The sequence below is a fragment of the Podarcis raffonei genome, chromosome 9 (genome assembly GCF_027172205.1).
Source record: "Podarcis raffonei isolate rPodRaf1 chromosome 9, rPodRaf1.pri, whole genome shotgun sequence".
NCBI lineage: Eukaryota > Metazoa > Chordata > Lepidosauria > Squamata > Lacertidae > Podarcis > Podarcis raffonei.
The window spans coordinates 26,711,659-26,727,551 of record NC_070610.1 but is presented as its reverse complement, the minus strand read 5'-3'; the positions used below and the strand labels follow the sequence as shown (position 1 = coordinate 26,727,551).

General features: G+C 43.2%; 1 protein-coding gene across 2 annotated transcripts in view; it reads left to right on the top strand.

Annotated features, from left to right (window-relative positions):
• The window catches only part of KIT (KIT proto-oncogene, receptor tyrosine kinase), a 74,873-nt gene extending 60,315 nt beyond the window's left edge, over positions 1-14,558 (top strand). Inside the window, exons 10-21 of one of the 2 annotated variants that reach the window (XM_053402340.1) lie at positions 77-183; positions 280-406; positions 1,837-1,941; positions 2,867-2,977; positions 4,663-4,804; positions 5,661-5,749; positions 6,074-6,201; positions 7,251-7,373; positions 9,865-9,976; positions 10,105-10,204; positions 12,060-12,165; positions 13,985-14,558. In XM_053402340.1, coding sequence (XP_053258315.1) covers positions 77-183; positions 280-406; positions 1,837-1,941; positions 2,867-2,977; positions 4,663-4,804; positions 5,661-5,749; positions 6,074-6,201; positions 7,251-7,373; positions 9,865-9,976; positions 10,105-10,204; positions 12,060-12,165; positions 13,985-14,110 — 1,376 coding nt within the window. In that variant the 3' untranslated portion in view covers positions 14,111-14,558. The remainder of the gene's footprint in view (positions 1-76; positions 184-279; positions 407-1,836; positions 1,942-2,866; positions 2,978-4,662; positions 4,805-5,660; positions 5,750-6,073; positions 6,202-7,250; positions 7,374-9,864; positions 9,977-10,104; positions 10,205-12,059; positions 12,166-13,984) is intronic. The other variant, XM_053402341.1, reaches the window with a different exon arrangement.
• The last annotated feature ends 1,335 nt before the right edge of the window (positions 14,559-15,893 follow it).

Sequence of the window (15,893 nt, the reverse complement as noted above, 5' to 3'; positions counted from 1 at the left end):
GTTCCTTGATGAGTCAAGGGCCAAGTCTCTTAATGCAAAAATTTAAGCCAGGCTTCTTTTGTGTGTGTCTTTCCAGAACAAATAAGCACCCACACCCTTTTCACTCCTTTGTTAATTGGCTTTGGAGTAGCGGCAGGACTCATGTGCATCACAGTCATCATTCTTGTGTACAAATATCTGCAGGTAAGAATCATGTAGCTATACCACTCACGATCTTATTTTTTCCTTTACCTACGTTCACGGTTTTATGCACTCAACATGGTTGTATCTCTCTTCCAGAAACCAAAATATGAGGTCCAGTGGAAAGTAGTTGATGAAATAAATGGAAACAACTATGTTTACATAGATCCCACACAGCTTCCTTATGACGACAAATGGGAGTTTCCGAGAAACAGGCTAAGTTTTGGTTAGTTTACATGTATTTGACCTATAGAACTCTGTGTTAGCAGAATGGCATTGTTCCTGGAAGGGGATGGGGAATGTAGGACCAGTACTTTTTAAAGAAGTCCTTTAAGGAGCTTGTGTCCTCTTCAGAGCAAGGATAGACAAGTTACCTTCTTTGCACGTAACCATGGCTTGCTGAGAACAAACAAGCGTGTGATGACTTGGAAGGGAAATCACAGTCACTTCACTTCTCCCCTTGTCTTCCTGCTCCTGCAATACCTAAAGCTTAACTAAGTTTGGCTTAGTGTTGTGTGAGAACCTGGGCTAATAGCACGTCTCCTGCAGATGAACTACAAATGGAAAATCAAGAGCAAATCTTGGTTACAACTCATGTTTGTTGGGAGCAAGACAAACCAAAAGCCCAGGTTTGAATGTAACACAAACCAAACCATGGCTTAGCTCTGGGTAGCATGGCAGCAGCAGGACCAAGGGAAGATTTTATTTTATTTTATTTTATTTTATTTACTCCAGGTATTTGTACATTAAGCCATTGTTTGGCTTGTTGTTATGTGCGAACCAGGCCAATATAAAACCAGTCAAGAGTTCTCCCTAGCCCACAGACTGGTCCCCCACTAGACTTGCATTGGGTTACACTGTGGCCTGTCACAAGCTGAGGAAAATGGTGGGGAACTTTCCTGGAGGAAAAGCTCTGCATTATTTGTGCCATGTTCTAAGTAACTCTGCTTCCATAATTTGTTGTTCTGCTTACAGTCACCTCCAAAGTACGTCACACATACAACTAAACCTCAGTATGCATTTTAGATGCCTGTACAGTGGTACCTCTGGTTGTGAACTTAATTCGTTCCTGAGGTCCATTCTTAACCTGAAACCATTCTTAACCTGAGGTACCACTTTAGCTAATGGGGCTTCGTGCCACTGCCACACGATTTCTGTTCTCATCCTGAGGTAAAGTTTTTAACCCAAGGTACTACTTCCGGGTTAGCAGAGTCTGTAACCCCAAGTGTTTGTAACCCGAGGTGTTTGTAACCCGAGGTACCACTGTACTTTGTTACTGTTTTTTTACCCGTAACTGTTGTCAAATAGTGAAGACATAGAGACAGGAGAGATGGAGTCAAAGAGGGAAAGGTTAAGTCAGATGTGCGGAACAAAGGGGAGCTGAGGGAAAATAAAGAACTGTAACTTTGGGCCCCAAAATATTAACAATAGTGTTGGACTTTGTGTAACAAATTTGCTGCCCCCCCCTCTACCTAGATTAATGAAATAATGGAATTAACAGCTACGCGGTGGAACACTATTTGTGGCTCTTACAATGGCCTATCCCTGCTTTAAATTTCTTTAAAAAATAGGAATTGGGTTGGTTGCATTGCTAATCTGTTTGGTAGCAGCTCAATGTTTGGTTGTTGTTTTTTAAACACTCTGAAAATCCTTTAGGCAAGACTCTTGGAGCTGGAGCTTTTGGGAAAGTCGTTGAAGCCACTGCCTACGGTCTCTTCAAACCTGATGGAGCAATGAGAGTAGCTGTAAAGATGCTCAAACGTACGTTCCCAACACCTTCATTGAAAGTTTTACTTATTTAAAAATGTCTCTCTTGCCCTGTCATCCCAAGGGTTCCCAAAGCGACATACACACCAAAAGATGAAAACCATACCTCATCGCTACACATTGCCTTCAGCCCCAAATTCCTGCATAAATTGCCAGCTTCAAATATCTGAAGAGCTGCCATGCAGGAAATATTAGGACACCAGTGCTCTGTTGTTCCAGAGGACAGAACTAGAATTGGTGGGTGGAAATTGTAGGGAAGTGGATCTCAGCTAAACGTTAGGAGGTGCTTCCTAATGGTATGAGCTGTTTGAGAGTGGAATACCGGCTGCCTTTGGAGGTGGTGGGTTCTCCTTTGTCAGAGGCATTAAGCAGAGGTTGGGCAAGCATCTGTCAGGGATGCTACAGCTGCTTCCAACATTGTAGATACTTGATTGAATGCTGGGTTGGTCTAAATGACCTGGAATCCTTTCTGGTTATGTGATTCTAACTGGTAGAGTGTGAGCCTGGAAGTGCCTCCTTGGGAAGGAAATTCCATAATGAGTCTTCAGGAACGCTCCTTCCCACACACACACCAGTAGCCATTTTCCCAACTTCAGGAGGGAGTTTGAGGTGGGGTTGCCATCCAAGGATCTCCAAAATATGGAGCACATTGTGTGACCATAAGAATGTACCCCATGTGTCAGAACACTGTGACACATCAGATTAAAGAGAGTTTTTCTCCCAGTTATTGTATCCTTTACAAGTAAATGTTCCTAAGATCAGAAACCAGTGTGGCAAGCCTAGCTTTAAGCAGAGCCTTCTTGGAAGACCTGAAAGCACATTGGGCCAGGAAGCAACCTGGAACACCTCGTGGTGTGTTCCTTTGCGACTCCCTTCTCCCTTTTTAAATCCGCTGAATTTCTCATCTTTCTCTCTCCAGCCAGCGCCCATTTCACTGAGAAGGAAGCCCTGATGTCCGAGCTGAAAGTCCTGAGTTACCTTGGCAACCACATTAACATTGTCAATCTACTTGGAGCTTGTACAGTTGGAGGTACAGTTTGCAACCTGTTGCTCAGTTTGGGGAGGCTTGAAGGGAAAGCTAGTAATGTTCACACAGAGAGAGAGACGTCCTATTCCGACATTCAGGCATCTTGTGTGCCGGCAAACAAGTGAGAAGTGGGGAGCGGTCTGTGCCCCCAAGCCCTGCCCCATATGGCAGTTCAGAGCCCTCCATGAATTTGAGGGAGAAGGTGTGAAGCAGAGAGCCTCCTCTACCATTGGATGGTCCTCACAGGACCAAATCAGTGCTCCAAATTACACTGGGAGCCTGCCTGCTTCAGGGTATCAGTCTTAAACTTTAAACCAGGGGTTCCCAACTGGTGGATTGTGATCCCCAGGGGGTCTGCGTAACCCACCCAGGGGGCACCATTCACATAATGAAAACTACCATAGAGGTAGCAAAAATATCAAAAGTTGGGGGTCCATGGCTTGAAAAACAGGAGGTCCACGGGACTTAGCTAATTGGGATCCGCTGCTCTACACTGTGTACAGCTGACACGTTGGAGAGAGCTTGGTGGAGCAGCCCATCCTTGCTACTCCTCATGTGTTTGCTTACTCTGAAGGAGATCAAACCCTCCATTCTACACACAAGAGGAGGAGGCATCTGCAGGCTCAGGGGGACCCCAAGGTTTGCAGAAGTACACAAAACCCACCGATGGAAAAACCCACAGGAGGGCAGGAAGCAACGGGCAGTTTGATGACTGAGCACACTTAGTGGCCGCCGGATGTCCGTTGGGGGTGAGGGGGAAAGGGAACAGAGTGTCCTGAAAGAAGGCAAGCTTGACTGGGATACTGAAAAGGAGACCTCACAGCCCCAAGAGAAGGCTTGTGCTCTTTTCATAATACCTCACCCAGCATAAACGACTGTAGTTATTGCTATTATGGAAAATAGTTCCGGTTCTGTGTGAGTGGGGAGGGAACTATCCAGAATAAGTAGCACTGATACAGAACCCTATATTTGAAATCTCAGGCATCCGGTTCTTGAAATGACTTAGAGGCAGCCAGGCATTCAGAAAAACACATCTTTGATATAAAAACTTTAGAACCGTAGACAATTTGATTCTGCCCTTAAATTTCCCTTTTAATCATTTGAAAAGTCTGGAGCTTCTAGCTTTCTGTCTCAGTAGAGAGTTCTGTCTGAATGGTTCTCCCTCCCTCCCCCCAATTATGTTGAAGACTATAATATTTTATATCATTTCCAAAACATTACTATAAGAGCGAGAAGTCTACTGTAAACACGAGTGAATCAAAAGGATTAATGTTAGAAGCTTACATTTGGAACAGATAACTTCCTTCAGGAAGAGCTCCGGAATGAAACAGATGTGTCTGGTTTGCACCATTATCACAGGACTTACTTAATTTGTGTGTATGTGTGTTTCTTAACACTGCAGCCCTATTGATGTGTGAAAATAATTAATTGGGAATGACATCGTCTTAATTGGAAATAAGGCTCAGTGCCTGAATAGAGAATCCGCTGATGTAATTTCACCCTGACTTTTCAAGCTGAAACACTACTCTATAGTGTGATTTGAAATGGCCCGTTTTTGTACATGTAGCCAAATAATCGAGGGGCTTTTTGTTTGTTTGTTTGTTTTGTTTGTTTGTTTCTGTTTTTAAATATGCCTGAGCCAGAATGGAAAATTCACCCACTGCTTTTGACTTCCTCTGCATCTGCAGGTCCTACTCTGGTCATCACAGAATACTGCTGCTATGGTGACCTTTTGAATTTTCTGAGAAGGAAACGTGACTCCTTTATTTGCCCAAAGCATGAAGAAACAGCTGTCTACAAGAACCTTCTCTATCAAAAAGAACACATGTAGTAAGGATGTGGTGCCAATATTTGTGGTCATTGCCAGGAAATCACAGTGTACCTTTTGTGCGCTTGTGCATTTGGGAGGGGAGTTGTTTTGTTGCTTTTCACAGCTTTGTACTCATTTTGTGTGGGGGTGGTTTGGGGGAGAGCTTTTATTTATCACATTGCTTCTATTTCATGCTTCCGCTGAGGAATTCAGGATGGTGTACATAGAGGCTGTCCTATTTTACTATCACAACTATCTTGTGAGGTAGTCTGGGCTGAAAGATAAGGGTCCTGCCCAGGACTACTCAGTTAAGCTTAGAAGCTTTAAAGGAATTTCAATCCTGGACTTTGTGATTCAAGTCTAGCACTCCCATTCTGGCTGTCTTTTAAGAGAGCGCTCAGATTATTCCTCACAAACTTTTGACTGAGTCTCCCCGTTCCCTGTGGATTAGATCAGTGTTTCCCAAACTTGGATCTCCAGCTGTTTTGGGACTACAACTCCCATCATCGCTAGCAACCAAGACCAGTGGCCAGGGATGATGGGAATGGTATAGGATTAGGAACCACACAGCCAATGAATATTTGTTTCCATTGGACATTCTTTCCCGTTGTCTTGCAGCCTGGCAAAGTTATGTGCTGTACAACTACAAATTTGTCAGCCAACAATCTAGAATGCGAGACTGTGAGACAGTTGATAATATGGATTAAATATTTCTCTCTCAAATAAAAAAATGATATGTTCATTCAGGTCGTCTTCTCTACATAGCTGAAAACCTTAGTCACTCCTCATCATACAAACCGCTAGGGGTCCAGTGACCCAAGCCAACAGATTCCTCATATATTATCCAACCTCATAGTTCTTCTGTTTTCCACATAGTGATGCCACTGATGAATACATGGACATGAAACCAGGAGTTTCTCAGGTCATCCACGCCAAAGCCACTAAAAGAAGTCCAGGAAGGCCAGGTAATCTGCCAAGCAGGATTGGAAAAGAAAGAAGGAAAGTTCCTTTTTTGAAATGGCTCCTACCTATCAGAACATGTCCATTAAAAAACAACACCACCAGCACTAATTCAGTGTATTAGAACTTTAATAATCTACACTAAAACGGGAAACAATTTTGCAGTTTTCCATTGGGTGGGCTCATACGGAATCGCTTCATGTTTCAATAGCAGCTTAGGGGTATTTCTGTGTTAATTAAGTGCTGTGCTCTGTTAATAGAAAAACTGCTATCTTCCCAAATGTCCATAATTAATCCATTTATGTATTGTCCCCACTTGCGTTGCGTAGGATCGTTTGCTAATCAGGATGTCACCATTGCCATCTTAGAAGATGATGAACTGGCTCTGGATATTGAAGACTTGCTAAGTTTTTCTTATCAGGTGGCAAAAGGGATGAGCTTCCTTTCCTCCAAAAATGTGAGTGGAGAAGTTGGGAAATAATAATTTGTTCACCTAGAGGAGCACTAAATTGAGCATCTCTTTCACTGCTGAGTGATTTTTGAAAGGATGGGAAACCAGCTGTTGTCGGGTGCGATGTATTTGCCTCCTGCTCTTGATGTTTTTACACCCCTGCTCATGCCACCTTGGGAGTGTAAAATAAGAGTTCTCCCCCAGCAGGTACACCTCCCATGGGGAAATAAGAGGTTGTGGGATATGGGCAGGGAATCAGCTATGTTCTTCAGCCTGGAGAAACAGACCCTTACCAATCCCAGGTCACAATATCATCATATATCCTCTCTGTAGATTAGCAGAGCTGGCCTTCAGTACTATGACCATCAGTCAGAGGAAGTGTTTTAAATTGGGGTGATACTATGGGCACCCGTAAATACTACTTTGTACAGTCGGCCTTTTTATATACTTTTTTAAAAGCTCTTCACCTAACTTTATCTGCTTCATACTAAATGTTTGTACTAAACAACACCATAGAACAACCCAAGCCACTTGGTGGAGGTCATCCCTTTCTGGCTTCCTTGTATCATGGTGAACAAGATTAAGTAGGTGCAGTGGGTGGAAACCCCAATGGAAAACATTCCAGTTCTGAAGACATTACTTGAAAGCATATTCCATTGATTTCCATGGACCTTTCCTCCAAGTCACTGTGCCGTGAACAACATTTTGAGTTGGCAGAATCAAGAGAACTAGGGAAGGAAAGCTGTCCTCCCCTTTGTGGAATCAAATGGAAATAGAAACGGACACAAAGTAAAGCAAGGCAAGCTTACTAACTGTAGGATGTTACTGTAGCTACCTTGGTACAATCCAGTCTTTATCCAATAAGATCCTTGTTCTCCTGTCCTCAAAAAGTCATTTGGCTATAGCCAGTAAATTAAGAGCAAGGTGCCCAAATATAATAGAAGTGCAGTTCTGCACAGTTGTATATTGGTGGTATGCAATGCAAAACAATCATATTTGGTTTATATATATATATATATTGTTTGTATATATATTTTTTTATTCAATCCCTTCAGTGCATTCACAGAGACCTGGCAGCAAGAAACATATTGCTTACTCATGGGCGGATTACAAAAATATGTGACTTTGGCCTTGCAAGAGATATCAGGAACGACTCAAATTATGTGGTCAAAGGAAATGTAAGTATGTTTGGATGCAACCTGCACCTCTATGAAGTGTGTTGCAGAACTGCATTTGATTCTTAGTGGCTGGAGTTCATGCCTGTCAGCGTGTGTGTGCCTTTGCCTAGGGGGGCCAACTTAGAATAGGAATGGAGAGATGGACAGTGGAAACAAATTGTGCTGATTTTTCAGAACAGAAGGTATGGAGGAGGTCCCTTCTGTCATAGGTTCGCTTGTTGCAAATGGCCTCCCCTCAGATAAACTTCCTCTCAACTAAATCTCTTCATTAAACCTGTAATCTCTTCCTGTGTGCCATGTGTGCGGTTGAAACTGTCTCCTGAGATAAGGAGAATCTGACTCATCTGAGGCTCAGGCAAAGAATATTACATTCCCTCCTTCAAGTTTTACCATCACTCCTTTTCCCCCTGAAAAATTCAATGTGATATGCAGGCATGAGCTGTGATGACAGAATACTTGCAGCACAGGCAAGCAAACAAGAGTATGAAAGCCCCTTAATAGCATCTAAATGTGCAAAGAAACTTAAGTGAGGACCAGGTTTAATTTTGAAGCCTCAGACTAATTATCTGCATCTAGGATTTTTAACATACAGGGCAACAGCTTGCAAGGGGGGCAGTAAGTAATTGAATTTCATTTGCCTAGATTAAGGGGTTTCTGTGTCCTGAGTTGCCTGATGTTTCATAGTGTGAAAGAGTCAGGAGACGAATTGGCTGCAGCTGTTAGGAGCTAGGGATGTTCCATAATTGTTTCTGGCATAATATCAAAGCTGATGCTAGGGGAACTCCAATCACCCCGAAGAGTGACAGCAGCCAGCACCTACCTCCGCCTCCAGCAAAAAACAATTCAATCATCCTTCGGTGATCAAAGATATGGTGGCTTTTAGATTATTGCTCTAATTCAAGGCTACCACTTCATCTAATTACACTAAACAGTAACACTAATTGGTTTCCTGAACCCAAACAATGAATTGTGGTTGTACCATACAATGGCAGCCATTTGATGAAACGTGATCCTTTGAAGTGCAGTGATTTTAACCTAAGATTGCTTTCTAATGCCCAAAGCCAACTTAAAAGGGGTTTCATTAGAGAAAACGAACTGCTTTGTGATGAGAAAACTAGAAAGGTGTAATCATTTAGGAATTATATAGGCTACAGCAACATTAAGCGTTAGACCGACTTCCAAGGTGCTGCTTTAATCAAGCCCATTGGAGAATCCATTGGGACGTCTGACTTACTATCTTTTAACAGGAAGATCCCAGCTATATCACAAAACTTTTTGAAAAGTCCCTTCAGGTTCAAAAATGGGGTGCCTGGGGCCCTGCTGTTCAAGATGCATATCTAAAACCCATAAAACTAGTAATACAGCTCTTGGGATACTGGCCTTAGGTTGTTTCTATTTTATAAGATTTTTTCATTGTATTTATAAGCAGTTTCAAATGGTTCGAACTACTCTTAACAAATAAAAATACAAAGTACATTGTAGCATAGCCGTGGGATACTATAAAACAGCAATTGGATAAATAGGATCATCATCATGGCTAAGTGTGTTGTGACTCTTTTTTAATCGATACATTGTGCTCTCTAGATGTTGTTGACTACAACTCCCCTCATCCCTCAATAGTGGCCAGGCTGACTGAGGCTGATGGGGGGAGTCCTAGACAACTTTAAGGCACCACCACTATAGGCAATACTGAGTACGTTTGGTTGCCATGATTGCCTGATTTGTCTTTCCTTTAGCTGCCTTTCAATGCAAAAGGTGTAGAAGTTTGGCTACATTTTTGTAGAAGCAGGCCAGGGATTTTCATCTAGGTGGGTTCTAAGCATTTCAGAATATAGTCAGCCAGTTTTATTGCACATAGCCAAAGGCTGCCGCAACGCACACAGAAACATTCAACAATTAAAAGAAAATATACTGGATTGATAGAAAAAAACTTAAAACATTTATACTATCAAGACATTACCTACTCTAAACAGAGCTATAAAAGTACCTTAATATACAAATTAAGACATTAAACAATAAAATTTATAAGCTAAAATTATCACATGGCCACTAATATATTAAAAAATAATGTTAATTAATACAATGTGCAATTATATTCGGAGTTTGGTGATAATATCACTTTCATTTTTGTTACCTGGATTAAGCTCCTACCTAAAGGGTTTTGAAACGAACCCTTTCCAGTGCCTTGGTGGCATTGTCTTATGGCAATGAATGCCCATCTCTATAGCTGCTATTTCTGATAGGAATGAGCTGTGCAATCCTGTCGCTGGCTGCTGGCAGGGCTTAATGGAGCAATGCAGCCACGTCTGCAGCCCAGCTGGCTGGGGCAGAAGTTGAAGGAGCAAGCAGATCCCTGAACCAGTCTGGAGGTAGCACAGCAACTGGACCCAAATCAGGCCTGATGTAGTCATGATGGCAGTGGGGTTGGCTCAGGCCCTGCCCGCCCACTGAATGCACTCGTTTTTCATTTTCCCTTCCTTTCTCTGTAAAGGCACGACTTCCTGTGAAATGGATGGCACCTGAAAGCATTTTTGAATGTGTATACACTTTTGAGAGTGATGTCTGGTCTTACGGAATCCTGCTTTGGGAACTGTTCTCTCTAGGTAAGATGCATATGACTATCAACTCTTGTAGTTTATACAGAGCTACAACAATTACTTCTTGGATCTTTTGTTTCTCACATTTAACCAAACCTGATATGATATATTAACAGACAGCTCTGTGTTAACAGGAAGCAGTCCCTATCCTGGAATGCCTGTGGATTCCAAGTTCTATAAAAGGATTAAGGAAGGATACAGAATGTTTACTCCAGAATTTGCACCTGCTGAAATGTGAGAGGCCAAATTTATAACAACGTTGAAGTGGAAAATGTCAAACTTCTAGATTTAAGCTTCTTGATTTAAGCAGTGTATTTGTGTTCTCCTGCTCAAAGTTGTAGTCATGAAATAAACTGCAACTGAATATTTACCCTATCACTGCCTTAACTGCTGGTCCTAGATTCATTTACTTGGAAGTTTGCCCCAGTGAAATCAGTACGATTGATGTCCCAGATACATGCGTGTAAGATTGAGATATTAGTTTGCATGACGATCTGTACTCAAATTTCTTTAAAAATAGAAAAACAAAATCTAGCCACAATATGACCCAAAGCATGCACCCAGAAAATCTGGATTTGGCAGTGTGAGTAAATGAAGCACATTATCTGTGAATTTTGATCTGGGTAGGTTGATTTGGGAAGGTTATGGCCCTTCCCAAATTTGTTTATTTTGAACAATTGCACTTAGATTTTGGAGAGGTGAAATGACATAGACTGGACTCCTCACTACACTGCAGCCCCTAGAAGTCCTGCCCAGATGACACCCCACACGACCTTTTGAAATTTTGGAAGCCATTGCTGATGAACTTCCAAACCTGTCTTGAAACTTGCAACTGGTGCAACATGATCACAGAAGCATTAGATCTATACAACTGACGAATTAAGCAAATAATGATGATGATAAGAGAAAACAAACTCGTGGAATTTTGTGTCCCAAAGTTAGCTAGTTTCACTTTGATTTTCTCATCATAGCTGATGGGATGTTGTTGATAGCCAGCAGGCCATGATAGTCAGATGACCTTAGCAAAATAACAACAACAAACCTATGGTTACGTGAAACATACTCAATAAACACACAAGACGTAACCGGCTGTACTTTTGAATAAATAAGGTATACTATTCATTGTATCAAATTATAGATTCGATTGGAAGTCTCATAAAGTTCAACGGAAAAAGCAGAAGACCCAGTAGATCAGTACATTCTCTAGAGTGGTCATAATCAAATTTCTATTTGCCTATACCTTTTAGACTCTGTGAAAGGATTCTGTGGAACTGTAACAACCCTTCATGTGGATTATTGGACTCTATGAACAGACAGGTGGAATAGGCACTTGTACATGTATGGACCTTATGCATGAATTGACTAGAGAATTAACTGATCCACTGGGTCTTCTGCTTTTTTCGTTGAACTTTATGAGACTTCCGTTGGAATCTACAATTTGATACAATGAATAGTATACCTTATTTATTCAAAAGTACAGCCGGTTACGTCTTGTATGTCAGATGACCTTGACAGCAGGGTCTTCAAGATTTGATGTTCCTATAAGTCCTACTCTTTATTTCCCACCGACAGTGTGCTAGACCATGGATATAGATCTAGATGGGTTAGCATCTCTGCTCAGAAGCAAAAAGCATGAATGGAAAGGGTGCACTAAATAAAGAATGAGGATGGGAACAAAGGGCTACGGTTACTTGATAGCAGAAAAGTGAGGTGTCTATGAGATATAGGTTTTGAAAGAAGTTGAGATGTTCCATAGAACGTCCTTTGATGACAAAGGCATATCAACTCACAGCACCTGCATGGTTGAATATAATTGGGGGCTTCTCAAATATATGGCAAGGCAAGATCAGAACTGAGGACATAGGCCACCATACAGCACCAGGTTGTTGTTGTCTTTTTAGGATTCCACACACAATCGCTATATTTTTTAATCTTTCTACTTATTCCAGTAAACGTGGTTTGCTTTAAAAACTGTGCAGTAAAGTAGTATGCATTTTGATGCCGTATTGCTCATCGTTGCTCTACATGCTACTTAACATTTCACCGACTGCTGAAATCTCAGTTGATAAATTTCTGACCGCATTTGCAGGTATGAGATAATGAAGAGCTGCTGGGATGCTGACCCCGTGAAGAGGCCGACTTTTAAGCAAATTGTACAATTGATTGAGCAGCAGATTTCAGATACCACAAACCATGTAAGCACTGAGCCTTTCAATATGCCTTCTCAATGGAGATGGGTGCTGAGTGCCCTTGTTTAATGTCGTTACGCGCCGTAAATGGGTATCTCCCCCCCCCCCAATTTCCTGTGCATTAAATGCCTTTCTCAGTTGCTTGAAAGAGTAGAAATGAAAAGAAGTTGTCACCAAATACCATTCCTGTTTTTGTATATCTTGATGCAGGAATGGCATTTAGCAGATTTTGGCTCAAAATTAGAAGCCTTGTCTTGTCATATTGGCTACTTGCAGAGATTCCAGAGTAGAGGGGAAGTACAGCCAGATAACTGACCAGCAAATTGCCCAAAAAATCAGGGACAGCAAGTGGGATAAAATTGGAAGGGAACAGCCACAGTTTCTTAATGAGAATTGGGGTTTGTGGAGTGGTGACCCCAGAGCAGTTAGATGGCATGGAAGCACTTCCAAGGCACTTTTAAACTTTATGTGTGGGTTAAACCACAGAGCCTAGGGCTTGCCGATCAGAAGGTCGGCGGTTCGAAACCCCGCGACGGGGTGATCTCCCGTTGCTCGGTCCCTGCTCCTGCCAACCTAGCAGTTCGAAAGCACGTCAAAGTGCAAGTAGATAAATAGGTACTGCTCCGGCGGGAAGGTAAACGGTATTTCCATGCGCTGCTCTGGTTCACCAGAAGTGGCTCAGTCATGCGTGTACACCGGCTCCCTCGGCCAGTAAAGTGAGATGAGCGCCGCAACCCCAGAGTCGGCCACGACTGGACCTAATGGTCAGGGGTCCCTTTACCTTTAAGTCACACTGGAGATCCTTATAATAATAATAATAATAATAATTTATTATTTATACCCCGCCCATCTGGCTGGGCCTCCCCAGCCACTCTGGGCGGCTTCCATAAAAACCAAAAATACAGTAAAATATCACACGTTAAAAACTTCCCTGAACAGGGCTGCCTTAAGATGTCTTCTGAATGTCAGGTAGTTGTTTATGGATCAAAAGAGATCAAATAATCTAGACTGAAGAGAGAAGCCTACAAATGTTGCCATCTAATGATGTTCACTGTGCTTTTTTACTAAATCCAAAGCTTACTTTTTTAAAAAAAACAGAACAAATTTGAAAGCTATTTTTGGTTTGTATCAGGGATGGGGAACCTCAGGTCTATGGACCAAATGCATCCCTGGTTCTGATCCAGTTTTGGTGTGTGGCTGGAAGGTGTCCTTTAATTGCAGAAATGCCTCTAGCTTAGAATCATAGAATTGTACAGTTGGAAGGGGTCCCGAGGGTCATCTAGTCCAACCCCCGGCAATGCTTCTCTGGATGGGGAGATGTGCCATGTAGAAACCCCTGACACTTTCACAGATGGAGTGAAGCGATAATTGAAATCCAGGCAAGATGCTTGGAAGTTCCTGCAAAGGTGCAAATAAATAAAATAATAAAGTAAGTTAAGGGATACAGTGGTACCTCGGGTTACATATGCTTCAGGTTACATACGCTTCAGGTTGCAGACTCTGCTAACCCAGAAATAGTGCTTCAGGTTAAGAACTTTGCTTCAGGATGAGAACAGAAATCGTGCTCCGGCGGCGCAGCTGGAGGCCCCATTAGCTAAAGTGGTGCTTCAGGTTAAGAACAGTTTCAGGTTAAGTACGGACCTCCAGAACAAATTAAGTACTTAACCCGAGGTACCACTGTATCTCTACAATTGTAAATGGGAGCAAAATCCAATAACAAACAATTGGTCGTTACACAAGTTTTTGTAATCGCGATCCATGGGGCAGGTAGTTTGTTGTCACTGCAGTCGTCCAGTACTGATCGCGTTCTTGTATCTTTCTCCAGATTTACTCAAACGTTACAAGTGGCGTTTGCACGCAAGGAAACGCTCCAGATCACTCGGTGCGAATAAATTCGGTGGGCAGCAGCGCTTCATCGACTCAGCCCTTGCTCACACACGAAGTTGCTTGAGAGGAGACTCGTCCAGCCTTGATGAAGAAGCTACTGTCGTTGTTTTCGAAATGACTACTGGTTGTTTGCAGCGTATTCACTACTACGCTGAGGGTAGTAGGAACGTTGCAGCGATATTCTTGCTCTGTTCCCCGCCCCCCCCCCACCTCTCTTTTTGAAAATCACATGCTGTTAAAAACAAAAGTAGGTTACCCATCACGGTTAACAATGTTGTTACACTGTTTGCTAGAATCTGTGTATAGTTGCTATATTAAATGCGTTTGTAGTGTAGAACCAGATTTGGGAGTGGGAAAACAACCTGTTTAAAATCTTTGGTATGGATTAGAGATGCATCCAGCAGCGTAGGAAGAGGGGGGCAGGGGGAGCGGAGCGCCCCGGGTGCCATCTCTGAAGGGGTGACAAGAGGGCACCGCACGGGGTTGCCATCGCGCCCACAGCTGTGGGTGAAGGATCCTCTGCGCAGCAGCTCCTCTTGGTCTCTCTATCTTGCGCGCTACAAGCCTAGGTCACATTTCTCACCCCCTCCCACCTATTGGGCTTTTCCTTCTTGCGCAAGCACTAGGGATGGGGAGGAGGTGGGGGTGGCGACGTTGCCACCTCCCTCTTAAAGGCACAGTGCCAATTCTTACTATCAGGGCAGACACAAAGAGTAGAGCACCTTGCCTCCCTCACTGCTGCACCCTTCGCTGTCAGCGAGCAGCTCGTCCTATCCCCGTCTCCCTCACCCCCCCCCAACTCTGGATACTTGTGAGTCGCGTGGGGGGGGGTCGGTATGCCATTGCCCCCACTCCTGAGTCCTGGCTGGAGCCTGGAGGAATAGGCAGGAGGCAGGGAGAGGACGAGATTTGCTTGGCTTTGCTGGCAATTATGTGCAGCTCCCCCCCCACACACCCCTCTCTTTCTTTTTGCTCGGCAAAACTTTGGAGTTCTTATTTTTCTTACATTTTCTTTTTTGCAAAAGCGTGTGGAGCGTCTGAAGGCTGGAAGCACTTGTAAGAAGGTTCAGGGGTTTGGTTTTTCCTTTTGCAAAACCGCGACCATTTTCTCAAAGGCAAACCGCCGCAGGCAGGACGGGGGGCAGTGGAAGAGGAGGAGGAAAGAGTTTTTGTACAGAGAATGGAGCGCCCTCGTGGAGAACCGGGTGGTTTGTGTGTGTGTGCATGGAGTGTATCCGATCAGTGTTTGCAAAAACTCTTCAACTTTGCCCCCCAGAAATAAAAATAAAAATTCTAGCGGGGAGTGGGTGGGAGAGAAGAGGGACAAAAAAGCACCACGAGGAAAGAAGCGAGAGGAGGGCAGAACGAGAAGTGTTTTCCAGGCACTCAACTATGGGAAAGCAAGCAAGAGGTGAAAGAGTTGGGAAGAAGATCTTTTTATCTGGTCATGTTCAGTGCAAAATTGCAAGAGAGATCCAACTTCTTTCCTGCCCTTTCTATCTGAATGGAGGTTCTTCTGTCGCCGCCCCCCCGCCCGCCCCCCCGGTCCGGCTTTCTTTAAAGGACACACATACACAAACCTTTTTTTAAAAAAGATTTCGACGGTTTCTCCTCCCAAACCTGCTTTTGCATGCTTCTGTTCCCTCTTGATCCCAAAATGGCAACTTTCCCAATTTTCTCTTTTGCAGACTCCTCCCCACCGATTTTGGACTCTGTAAATTTAGGTCTCTTTTTAAAAAACAAAAACAAAACAGAAATAAAACCTGATTTCAAGTGTTGTAAAATGACAGCTTTTGGGGGGAGGGGGTGGATTTGTTTGGAGGAAAGCCGGGGTAACGCGTGCTATT